This window comes from Rhipicephalus microplus, chromosome 8, assembly GCF_043290135.1.
Source record: "Rhipicephalus microplus isolate Deutch F79 chromosome 8, USDA_Rmic, whole genome shotgun sequence".
Lineage (NCBI taxonomy): Eukaryota > Metazoa > Arthropoda > Arachnida > Ixodida > Ixodidae > Rhipicephalus > Rhipicephalus microplus.
In genome coordinates, this window is record NC_134707.1 from 27,409,702 (window position 1) to 27,422,811 (window position 13,110).

At 46.5% G+C, this 13,110-nt stretch overlaps 1 protein-coding gene across 1 annotated transcript in view; it reads right to left on the reverse strand.

Moving 5' to 3' along the window:
* The window catches only part of LOC142768889 (uncharacterized), a 67,660-nt gene extending 56,137 nt beyond the window's left edge, over positions 1–11,523 (reverse strand). Inside the window, exon 1 of the mRNA XM_075871375.1 lies at positions 9,664–11,523. Within this exon, the coding sequence (XP_075727490.1) occupies positions 9,664–9,845 (182 nt within the window). The 5' untranslated portion in view covers positions 9,846–11,523. The remainder of the gene's footprint in view (positions 1–9,663) is intronic.
* Between the last annotated feature and the right edge of the window lie 1,587 nt (positions 11,524–13,110).

A 13,110-nucleotide genomic window follows, 5' to 3' on the forward strand; every position in this document is an offset into this window, starting at 1 on the left:
CTATAAAGCCCGAAAATGTAAACTGTGTTCCTACTTTGAGGTTATTGAAGGGGAAAAAAACGTAAACTTAGAATCAGGATCGCTATTCACGAGGTTGTCTGTGAACCTGGTGTTTATTCTCTTCTAACGAAACTGAAAACGTAATCCAGCTCTGATAATTTGATTTTTGGTTACAAAATTTCAAGAAACACATTGTGCACTATTAGCTCGATCTCAACAGCGTTATTTTCTCAATCGCTAACGACTGGTCACATTCTTATTGACTTTTGCAAAGCCAAATTATTCCTATCTTCAAATCAGCTGATCACGCTCATCCTAATTATCATCGCATCTCATTACCGAGCACGTAATAATTAAATATTATGTGGGTACGAATGCCCCCAAACCGCCATATGATTATGAGAGACGCCGTAGTGGAGGGCTCCGGAAATTTCGGCCATCTGGGATTTTTAACGTGAGCCCAAATCTGAGCAAATGCACATATGGCATTTTCGCCTGCATCGAAAATGCAGCAGCCGAAGCCGGGATTTGATCCCGCGAACGGCGGGTCGGTAGCCGAGTACTTTAGCCAGTAGACTACCACGGCTGGGCATTCACAAGCAAAATCTGCAAGTTACTCGAGCATATTGCACATACTGAAGAAATCACCTACCTTGCTGGTCACAGCATTATTTTTAAGCACCAGCACGGTTTTCGCGACGGCTACTCATGCGACACCCAACTCGCCGGCTTGATTAACGACGTTCACGCACTGATGAACGGTAGTTTTCAAGTTTAAATCAGAGTTCTAATTTTTTCAAAAGCATTTGATCATGTTTCACACTAGAGGTTGTTTATCACCCTAAAATATTTCTATGCAAAACTCATTTTCTCTCTAGACAAATGCAGTTTACATCAATTAACAATTCTGAGTAATGTTTTGCTCATGTATTATCTGTAGTTCCTCACAGCAGCGTGCTTGGAACTTTACTTTTTCGATAGCATATAATGACGATTTCACGTGGGTGTAGATGTCCAGTGGGTAAGATTACATGTGGTTATAGCGGGTAATTAGCCGGCTGACAGACTCGCCTGGAGTGCTTTGAAACTTACACTAACGAAGATGGCTCCTAGAGACAATCTACATCTGTTACGCGAAACTGTCAACAAGTATTTCCAATCGTTATGGCTGATGCCTCACCAGTCATGTGTGACAAAATAGATAATAAGGGAAGAATCCTGTTTGCTTCATCGCCTCCGAACGGGGCCGGCGCGTACACCAGCATGGCTCCACCAGATCAGTCTCTCCGCCACGCCATCGTGCCCGACTTGCAAGGAGTGTAATGACAGTATACTATTCACTTAAGTGTCGTGAGCTTAAGATAAAGCGGCAATGTTTTTTGGGGAACTACATCGTTTAGTCTCACCACATGACAGTGTACCTGATATTGTATTGTCGCGTGGTCACTGTATCTTCAGAAAGCAGGTGTAGTGTCTTCTCTTCATGTTCTTCACTGCTACAAGCCTCGCATGTGACTGGTGAGGAGCGACGATTATGTTGGGGGGGGGGGGGGGTGCAGTGAGAAAGGGGTCCGGTACAATACTGCGTGCGCAAGACCACGCAGGCTGCCGGCTAGAGTTACGTCACGCTGCGCGTGACTTTCCAAGGGCACGCCCACACTTAGTTAAACACACACACACACAGGCACACAAAAAAGACATCAGTTCAATACAACTAGCGAATAGTAAACCAGGCGAGGCAATTGCGTGCAAATTTTGCAAGGCTAGATCCTACAGCGACCTCATACGTCTTCAGAAAAAAGAGGACGAATAAACAAAAGCTCGTTCACACATGCAAACTTGCTTATAAGCCCTAGTAGCCCACGTTATTCGTGCATGCAGTGTACTTATCAACTATGGTTCTATAATATAGACTACTTTACGTAAGACTTACGGGTGATGTCCTCTGAGCCTGTTAAACAAGGTTTTTTTTTCTTTTTGTCTTGTATCTCGTGACGAACTCATAACGTCAAGAAATGCTGAACGCACACACACTACTGTTTTCGCTTGTATTCACACACCACAGTGTTGTTCACATTAAAGGGCACTATAAACGGCGAGGTTAACAGCTCAATATGGTGGCAGCGAAATGCGTCCGTGAAGTAGCCTGTACACGGTTTTCACTACCCTGAATGTCAAGCCTCAGAGTGTTACATGCAAACGCAGATAAGCAAATACGAAATCTGCAGTAGCATTGCTCAAACGCAGAAGCACGATCAGAAACGCGTCTCGTTAACGTAAATGTAATAATAGTGACAAAGCGATGAATAGGTATTTGCACTTGCGCCATTCATGAGCCCACATAAGTCGCGGATAACAAATTTTTTAAATCGAATTCACAAGAATTAGTGCCCCATTTTGGTAGGCCTGAACGGCCAACGTACTTTTCATGCAAATTTTAAAAACCTACTGAAAATATATATCTAGATACCAAGAAGAGATAAAAAAAAGAATACCTGTTACTCGTTTGGCCGAGGGTTGACTCACGCCATGTATTGCAGACATTGAAGTGAGTTTCACGCCCTCTTGAAAATATTCGCGTACGGTGAATCTTTAAAGACAGTTAGAGTTCATTATTTCGACCCCCATTAAAGCGGAAAACCGGATTATTCGTTCGTGCTTTCTGATACCAGCCAACATATTTCCTTCAATGGAGCGAATTATGCCACCCTGTGTTCGAATAACTTGAATTCACATAGCATATGTCCAACGCATTCTATACCATATCCAGGAACGGAAATGTAGCAATGTTTTGTTTGGCTTGAGTTTGTCATAATTGTATTTAGTACGCATTTAATTATTTGATTTTTCTACAAACATCGAGGTTTCCTTTTGACACAGAAAAAATATATTCATAGACTCCGAATTAGTAGGCAATTGCTTCGGGGTTTTACTCATTTACGGAAGTAAAAGTAGAACTTTTGACTTTGGTTCTGAAGTGCGGCATGTCAAACGACCCGTGGAACGCCGTGGTGCATTAACCGAAGTGATTTTACGGTCATACGCAGCACACTGAAGTTAGGTCAAGACTTGCTGACTACGAAGAAGGTATTGTAGCTTTCTCCCATTTGACCACAAGTTGACACAACCAGCATAAACAAGCGCTGGATTAATGTGTTCCTCAAGAAAATCAAACTGGACTGATTTAACAGGCATTTGTTTATTGTTCTCTCGTTATTTCGACATTCACTGATTTCAGAGCCCTTCCGTCCCACGAAATCTTAATAAACGAGCTTTTACTATATCTCCAAATAGATAAATACATGAAGCAACTCAGGACTTGCCAATAGGAGTAACAGGCACTTGTTTTTAAGCGAAGACCTCAAGTGGCTACGTCGGTTTCCTTATCAACAAGATTTGCGAGAACTTCAGGTCTCGTAGCATCCCGTAGTGTCTCGAAATGTCTCACCAGAAGACCACATCGCCTTGTCCCATTGATGACGAGAACTCATGAGGTCACCATTCGACGACCTCATCGCATGACATCAGTGTGACGTGCTGGCAGCATTACACAACTTCATGTTGCTAATGTCATCACACGACGTCATTGCTATGTCAAAAGTGTGCAGATACTTAATGCCTGCGGTTCCTGAGGGTGAGCAAAAGAAAAAAAATATACCATCGCCCACTAATGGAAACCATGTGGGTATGCGTAGCAGCGCTGGTGTTCACTTGCGTTTCCATGTTGTTGTTTTTTTTTTCATTTTTATGATCAGGTGTATGTTTCATTTGTGTGTGGTGGAGTTGTGTATATGTTGTGAACATCCTCACGCTCACGTGAAGAAATATCCCTCGGTGACCTCCGCTTCCCTACTGCGCATGCGCCAACTCTCCCCTCTCTTCTCGCACTCGCGTGAGAAGAGAGGGGGAGAGTAGGCACCAGCGCAGTGAAGGTGGCCACGCCGCACACCACCGGACTGATTTGCGCAAGTTGCTTTGCATCTAAAAAAATATCACAGCATATCCACGAAGTGAATCATGATGAATGGGGCGAAGCATCTGTCCGTCCGTTTGTCTGTCTGTCTGTCTGTCTGTCTGTCTGTCTGTCTGTCTGTCTGTCTGTCTGTCTGTCTGTCTGTCTGTCTGTCTGTCTGTCTGTCTGTCTGTCTGTCTGTCTGTCTGTCTGTCTGTCTGTCTGTCTGTCTGTCTGTCTGTCTGTCTGTCTGTCTGTCTGTCTGTCTGTGGATACGCTGTGCCGGCTACGCCGTAGGGATGGACCGCCCTAGACCATAACGAGCTTCGCCCCTAAAAACGCCTGGCCTGCGCGGAAATCACAGCACAGTCGCAGCGAAAGCCGAGATTCTTCTACGGCAACCGGTACAAGCACGTTCACAAAGCACTAGCTATACCACAAACTAAATGCGGCAGCTGAAGACGATGAAGAATTATGGCTGAGCCCTTTGTAATTCGTTGGAGGCATTCAACTACGCAGTGATTGCTCAATTCGTATTGTGTGATGTCTGGTTACACAGTTCGCTTTGGTCGTCACATCGGTGTCATCTTACTCTTCTGTCGAATGCTAACGCTCTAGCTTCCCGAAGTAACGCTTGTATGGGGTCCTTTTGGGAAAGAGTTTCAAGCTCCGAAATGTCACTGTGGTAGAAAACTGGGCTGTCACAAAAGAGGGGCACTGCATGGTTCAAACCACGTTCCATCCAAAATGTATTTTCTTCTTTCGTTTCTTTGTTTTTATCTGGAGCAAAGGTGTTTACTGACACCGGCGACGGCAGCGGACAACTATGGCGCTAAAAATGGCCCTTAATGTGATCGCATAGCAGCTTTCGCTGTTGAAAATAGATAAACTTGTTTAAGCACAGAGCGCCTTCGGTAGGGTTGGAGCGAATGATCAATACGATTGAACGACAAGCAAAAGAAGACTGCGTGCGCCTTCAGATTACCATAGGTGAAGGCACAAGCACCCGTGTTACATCTTTATTTCAATGAGTGCACCAAAACGTCGAAGGCTCGTTTTCTATAGCAGATTCACGGGAGTGCAGTGCCCGTGATGCGTCACAAAGAACGACGAAATCGAACGTACGCCCAATGCAGATAAGCCAGCCCTCCTCCGCAGGCTCTGGTGTACAAGAAAAACAAAATAAAGATAAAGGCGAAACTGAAATCGGGAGTCTTTCCGCCCAAATCTTACGTGCGATAAACTCACAAAAGAAACACGGCAAAGTGCATTTTTGGGGGAGCTACAGCACCTTTGAATGGTAACTAGGCATGGTCGATACGCGCGCTTCGCACACGGGCAAGTGAATACGATGATCAAAAAGCAAACAAATGACAGCATCGAAAAAGAAGGAACTGGGAAGCAACATATGGTTGTCGATATGAAGAACAAAAGCAAAAGTGTTAAGGAAAGAACGGAAGGAGGCAAGAATTGAGGAGCAAGAGATAGCACGGAGAGAAAAAACGAATGTTCCCGCCGGGTACAAATCGAAGTGGAGAAGAAGCGATGACACCGGTGGTCGATTTCGAGAGCCCGCGGTGATTCGTTTTCATTATTGACCCGGAAGAGTAACCGTGTGCGCGGCTAGCGGTCATGCGTCTTCTCGATGCCGGACCGTATACTACGCCCACAAGCGGACAAGGACACTGGAGACCGTTTTGTACGTCGCTCTGCTAATCGTTGCGCCGTACATTTTTGCCGTATAGAAATAAAGCCAGAGCCGAAGAAAGAAACGCCGTAAGCCATAACGGAGTGCATTTGTCCTTGTCGGTGTACGGTGCTTTGTCTTTTACCCCTCGCAGCGTGACCCCTTGTTTTGGAAGTGTGCAGTCCTGCCAGGAGGAGTAATTGTTGCGGCCCCGCTGGCTGGCAGCGGGCGAAAAAGAAAGAACAACGCGGCATCGAACAAAACCGTGACTGCGTTTTCTGGTGTATTGTTATGGTCATTGCCGAGCACGGGACTAAAAGGACGAACCGTCAGGAAAGCAACAGTGATGTGCTTCAGAGCAGCGCGAACACGATCGAGCACTTCTGCACGAAAAGAGCACATTGTTTCAATTTTTTTGCTTGGTTGAGATCAACTGTTTGCCTCCGACGTCTAGTAAGCCAGTTCCTTTTGTTGTTGTTTTTTCCAACCGCAGCCAAGATTTCTATATCTAGGAAATGGGAAAGAAAATATATTCGAGAGGTTCATATAAACACACCATCCTCGCGCTGACGTCACGCCATCTCTCGGACATGAATGAAACAAAGATTGATCAATGAGGACATCGAATTAAGGAGTACATCAATTCTTTTTCAGAATACAATCCTTTGTCTCCGTCGTGGCGTGGCGTTTTGTTTTGGAAGGATTAAGCCTTAACAGGAGAAGTAATGGCCGTGGTCCCGCTGGTGGGTGGCGACGGCAAAAAAAAAAAAAAAACATTGTGGCACAGAAACAACAACTGTACGTATTATCTGGCTGATTGTTCTGAGTCTGACCAGAGCGGAGTACCACAGGGGCGTGGCCATAAATACTTTTAGGAAAGGGGGGACGGAGAGAGGGTTCAACCATACTTCATGTACGTTCGCATATGTGTTTGTATGCGTGCGTGTATAATATATACGCAAGCAAAGCTGAAATATTTCAGGGGGGAAAAAATTCGAACCCTACGCGCTCCCCTCTTCTTTATCCAATTAAACTGTTTTGTGCGGTCGAGCACTTGGAGGCGGAAATGGCGCCTTGTTTCAATAGCTAACCCATTGAGATAACCCGCATGCATCTATATGGTCTCCTACTAGCCACCATACTTTTCAAAGGCGGGCTGAAGTATTGAAATGACGTGCGCAGGCATAGGATGTTACGGTCCAACAAAACTAGATAAAAAAATATACTTCACTCTGAAGTACAGCGAACACTGCCTGCCGAGGAAATCGGGCTAAAGGTGTGTCGATACACCTTACGAGGGCCCAAACTTTCCTTTGGTGGATATCTATTCAATCGGGTAAGGCTGTACTCTTGCGATAAGCAATAGTCCAGGACTAAGTTTGTGAAGGCCTATTTAAGAAAAAAAACTGCATATGCAGAATAATCGGCTTAGAGATCTAAAACCAATGAGCAAAGATTGTGGCAACTCTATAAACCCGTGTCATCATCAGCCTGACTACGTCCACTGCAGGACAAAAGCCTCTCCCATGTTTCGCCATTTAACCCGGATCTGTGCTTGCTGCTGCCAATTTATACCCACAAACTTCTTAATCTCGTCTGCCCACCTAACCTTCTGTCTCCCTCTAACCCGCTTGCCTTCTCTTGGAATCCAGTTAGTTACCCTTAACGAACCCGTGTATTCCCCAATAATATCCTCCCATTACCGTAAATTGCACATGCCTGACCCCCTCGAGAACTCTAAATATGCATTTGAATTAGTTAGTGTGGCTTATTTGCGTTACCTAACCAATCAAACCGAGTTGGACAAAAATGGTGGCATGTTGTAATTGAGCCGTTTGCTTTCACTGGAGTTGTTGATGGTGCCATTGAAATGAAGAAACTTAACAGTTCAGAGGGCATGTTTTCATGCAAACAAGCCGGCGGCGATAGCGACCAGCCGCCCTTCATAGGACATGCATTTAGATTGATTTGTGGGGTTTAACATCCCAAAACTACCATATGATTATTAGAGACGCCGTAGTGGAGGGCTCCGGAAATTTCGATCACCCGGGGTTCTTTAACGTACACCCAAATCTGAGCACGTGGGCCTACAACATTTTCGCCTCCATCGGAAGTGCAGACGCCGCAGCCGGGATTCGAACCCGCGAACTGCGGCTCAGCAGCCGAGAACCTTAGCCACTAGACCACCACGGCGGGGTAGGACATGCATTTTCAGGGCATCGCTTTTTGAATAAATGAATTACTCTCAGTAAAACCTAGAGCTACTTTGGTAAGCAAGCGCACTGCAATTAATGCCGGGCTCAGATGTGACTTGGTAATCTGAAAAGCACGCAAGCTTTAAAAGCGAAATGCTAATAAGCGAAATAACGACTGTTGCTTCAAAGCGGTACTAAGAAGAAACAGTAACTTGATTCACATTGACAAATTGCACTTCAAATACTTTAACGCCATATATGTTTCACTGTAATAAGTTTATCATTGGCACAAAACATAAAGGTTGAAGTTTATTCTTTTTTTTAATTTCACATCGAATTCACAACGCGTGAGCTCAAAATCTTCAAAATAAACTTTTCTTATTTCAGCAAGATTCGGTTCAATGCAGTTTTATAAAACTCCGTACATAAAGCATGCGGCACCCGCAGATGCCACTGCATTTGGATCAATTATAAGCTACGGAGGACGACACCTTGAAAATCTATGACATTGCGGTGACTGATACGATTCATATGTGGGGTTTAACGCCCCAAAACCACCATTTTATTATGATAGACGCCAAAGTGGAGCACTTGGGAAATTTCGACTCCCCGAGGTTCCTTAACGTGTGCCCGAATCTGAGCGCAACAGCCTACAGCATTTTCGCCTCCATCGAAAAAGCAACCGTCGCCGCCGGGATTTGATCCCGCGACCTGCGGGTCAGCAGCCGAGTACCTTAGCCACCTTAGCCGAGTACCTTAGTGGTGTCTGGTGCGGAAATCTCAATGCGGCGTGCTCACCCTCATTTTGTTTTGACGTGTTTTCTTACTTACCAAGCGTGGTGTCACGGTAAGGGTGGTGTTATCGGGATTGTGAAGTTATACTTTATGCGCGAAAAATTGCTTCGCTCTTTAGTGTTCGCTAAGGCCGCAAAGTACCCTAAGACACAGAGTACCAACAAACTATTCGCAGCAAATTTACGCTATGCCGGCGAGCTATGAAGCGTATCCACGACTTATCGCAAGGCATATTGCCGCCGTAACGTCCGGCGGTTGAGCGAATGCTTATGTTATGCTGGTGTGTCCTTACGTGAATCGATAAGATTGTCATGCTTATGCAGATACGATTGTCATGCTTATGCGCAAACCACAGCACTGTTCGTGCGGCTCTTTAAGTTAGGGCAATATTCTTCAGAACGGCAGGATTAACCACGTGTAATTGTGGCACCAAGCCTCATCTGTTGAATGATTTAGAACAATTATCTCTCCTTCGAGAGAAAGTCATACCCCCTTTCCCCTTGAGGACGAAAAAAAAAATGATGCGACAATGACAAACTGTAAAAACGGAACGATTAATTAAAAAAATTCTGTTTTTAAGTTATAATTAACTTTGACGAAAAAGGCGCTAATATAATAACGAAAAGTAAGAACTAATGTCGAGGATAGTGCAACTAAAATACAGGGGCAACTTGATAAAGTTTTAACAAAGCAATATATTTAATATATAACAAAGCAATATATTTACTCTTTAACATTGTGTTTGCAGGAAAGTGATCTTTTCAATGTACGTTTGCGAGAATATTGGTGCAATGAATGTTACTTGTTTATTCCCCAAAAGTTCCGTCTTACTGCAATGCTGAACTGCATGAATCAGTTGAGAAGCACATGCTTAGTGAACGTTGGCCGCACGAAGATAACTAAGTTTGCAGGGGAAACGTGAATAAGTCCCCGAAAACACAACAAGCAAATATTACAAGCCACGCGGTAGAAAAAAGCAGCTCAGATTCACATATAATAAGCGAAACCCGAAACTCTGATTCACAGGGACATACCTGTAGTAGCGGATGCTGACCTGCGGACTGATGTCTCGGTAGCCGGGATTCAGTCCTGGCCGAATCTTGTAGCGCACGGCCGGACGGTGCCTGTAGCATCCGGGTCTTCGAGGTCCACCCCTGGACCGGCCAGGAAGTCCCTGATGGGATGGTCCTGCCGTCGAGCTCCCGGGACAAAGCATGTCCTGGCACGGGAAAGTTCGCGCCACTTCGTTCACCGTACGATGCACACTGTTGGCGGCGCTCGCTGTCGTTGCACTGGAAGTGACGTCACAGGGTCGAAAGGAGCCGTTTCCTTCACGCGATTTCAGCGCTCCGGAAGGGCCACGGTGGGTTGAGATTCCTTGAATCCAGATCACGTTGAGCAGTCAAAGCGTCGAAGCGGAAGTATTTCCGAGACTGTGATGGATCACAGTTGCTTGGTCTTCAACATCAAGTGCCAACAAAGTACAAATTGAAGACTGTTCAGCTTGCCAAAAAAGTTCATGCTTGTGGTCATGCTTATGACATTAATATCCCGGGGGTATTTCTCGAAAGATATTTGCCTTTTCAGCCCAAGGTCATGATATCTTGTAGGACTTTGAAGCTTGTAAAACATTTGAAGCATTTACCTCGAGGAACCAGCCCTGAAGTGACGCTTCGCTTTCTAAGCGTCAACCGGCACAAGCGAGCGGGCCATTACAAGCCTCGTGATAATACTTCGAACACGTAAACATCCGGTTTGATGTAGCCGGGAATCAACACTCAGAGGGATCAGAATGATCGGTAGATTTCTTAAAATTACCCCGAGACGTATGTCAGTCGGCTACGGCTGATACCACGGCAGCTTCGGGACCCGATCCTGTAGCTTCTTAGAACTGGCCACAATATCACCTCTTTTGGCTCCATTTCACCTAAGTTACTAGGAGAACCCGCTTGCTAAATCTGTGAAACAATGCCCTGCCTCGGATCAGACACCGAGCGAGCGCCACAGTGAACGACTCAGCCCTGTAAGCGTAATAAGCATACCCTATTATATTTTCAGGTTTCACGTTGTTGCCTCAGCGTGGCAAACGTGATTGCACGCGACAGGTGCGAAAACAGCTCCAGGTTTAAACTGATAAGCGCAAAACTCGATGATTTAATAAGAGCTGCGCAGTTCCATCGCACTGGTGCAAACGCCGATTCCGGGAAAGCACTGCAACCAACCAGGCACGCAGGTTGAAAACGCACATCCCAAGCACAAACACCTCGAACACTTTTCTCTTGGGGAGCGAACACGACGAGATTCTTCCGGCATGTACTTCCTCGTTCGCAACACAGCAGAGAAAAAAAATGCCGCAAAACGATGTTCCGCGTCACATCGTGTCGTAAAGAGGCGAGAAAGAAAGGGGCAAAAAAATAAACGCCGGCGGCAATCCCAGAACTGATTCGTTGACACAAGCACCCCCGCAGAAAAAAAACGAGCCGGAAGTGTGCACTGTTTCTCTTGTCACCACGCTTCAACGCAGATCGGTGTCACTTTCACCGCGCGAGCAAGAGCACAACAGCCCAGCCGCACGGTAAACTTCAGCCGCACCAGCCCAGTGTCGACACTTCTCGCGTAAGCACACCACACTCGCGCACACAAACACTGGCAAGACGTCTGTGCCAAACAGTGCGGCAACACCAGATGTAGTTACCCTCCACCGCACGAAGCAAGGGCTGGAAAGCACTCAATCCGTCAGGAATAAGCTGGATTCGGGGCTCGGCGTAGAAAACGCCTAGTCACTCGCCGTGTGGAAGTGCTAGCGTGGCTCTCGCACTTCTTCGGCGCTAGAATCGAACCCGGCAAAAAGGAAAGATAAACTGTTCGGCTGTGAAATGCAAAGCCGTCCCAAACACGCCTCAGCTTCCACTCGCCCGACTAACGTTCGTACGCTAAGCCACGGCCAACCCGTTCCGGCAGCGGAGTGTCTCGCTTCGCTGGAACGTTACGTCCGCTCTTTCTTTTTTCTCTCTCCCTCCTATTCTCACACTCTCTTCAGTCACAACAAACAACACGATCACCACTTATATATCAACCGCGGCGCCTCGCTTATCGCCGACCGAAGGCTCTCTAGCTCTTTCCAGAGCCGAAGCAGGCTTCCACCCACCTCCTACACCAACGCTGCTCTTTCGCGGCGTCGAGGATGGCGTTTAGAATAAATACGACCTTCGGAGCGTGCGCGCGAGAAATACCGACCTCGTCACTCTTGGCGGGCAAAGACCGGCCTACTCACCCTCCAAAACAGCGGGGGCTCAGTCAGCGTGCAGTTTTCCCTCAATAGTATGACTCACCGCCTCTGTCCACCGTTTCACCTTTTAGAGTTGGTTACATAAAAGAGTGGCGTAGCGATCTCGCTGCAGTCCAGATGGTCTGCAAAGGACGGGTCAAAGCCATCCTCCTTCTTTTTCAAGTGTCCCACAATAAAAATGCAAGATCAATCACATCAGCTTCTGACGCGCCAACATTTATCTGGATTGGTGGCAGCGGGTATTACTGTGTTACCACTGTATATGAGATGCCCGAGAGTTGCGGTGATGGGGTTCTTCTTTCTAAACTTCGATAGTTTGCCCTGAATAGGCAGAGGTAAGTGAACCTGAAAACGGGGCTGAATTTAAACGTCAATGGCCCTGCAACTCGATCTACTAATAAAGAAGGCGAAGCATTCGGGGCCCTACAAACGTTGAGGGTGCTGAAAACTCGTCACGGTCTGCTCGCGTTCTAGAATGGCGTCCAGATTGCAGAGTATTCCATCACACCACTGCTCGTAATCTAACCAAAGTCTTCGCTTACGTTATAAACGGACGAACTCGGCTACGATGTGATGTGCTTTAGACAGAAGCACCACGGCTGGATCGTTAAGAACGCAAGCTCTTCAGTGCCACAGTCAGAACACTGGACTTTGTTGGCACGCGTAGAAGTACAGACATGCCGCGCAACTATTCGAAAAGTGGGCGTGCGTGCGGGCACAATGCGGTCTCGACAGCTCCGACTCTGTGAGTTGTGGACCTGCACTTTTGGGCGAAAAAGAGGAGCACCGATTGAGAAGGAGGAAAAGGGAACTAAGGGTGAGGATGGTTCAGAGCGCCTAAACAACCGTAGCGTCGTGCGTGATCTGGGGCAATTTCCGCTCGGACGAACAATGGGTATGGCTGGCTCCTGGAAATAGCTGACACGAGCACGCAGCGTGCAAAAGAAAGAGAGAGATAGAGAAGCGAGGAAGTAGTGTTATCGCGAGGACGGAAGAAGCCCGTTATGCTCTTTCGTTTGGATGCTCCGCGCTCTCGTTTGTGGTTAGTCGCGTTCTTTCTCGAAGTAACAGCGACGTTGGGAGTCTTCAGTGTTCAAAAGTTAGTTCCGCCGAGAACACTTCACCGTTCTTTGTTTGCTTGCTTTGTTGCTCTTAGCGAGCTTTCGAGCCAATCTACGTCCTTACACCACGT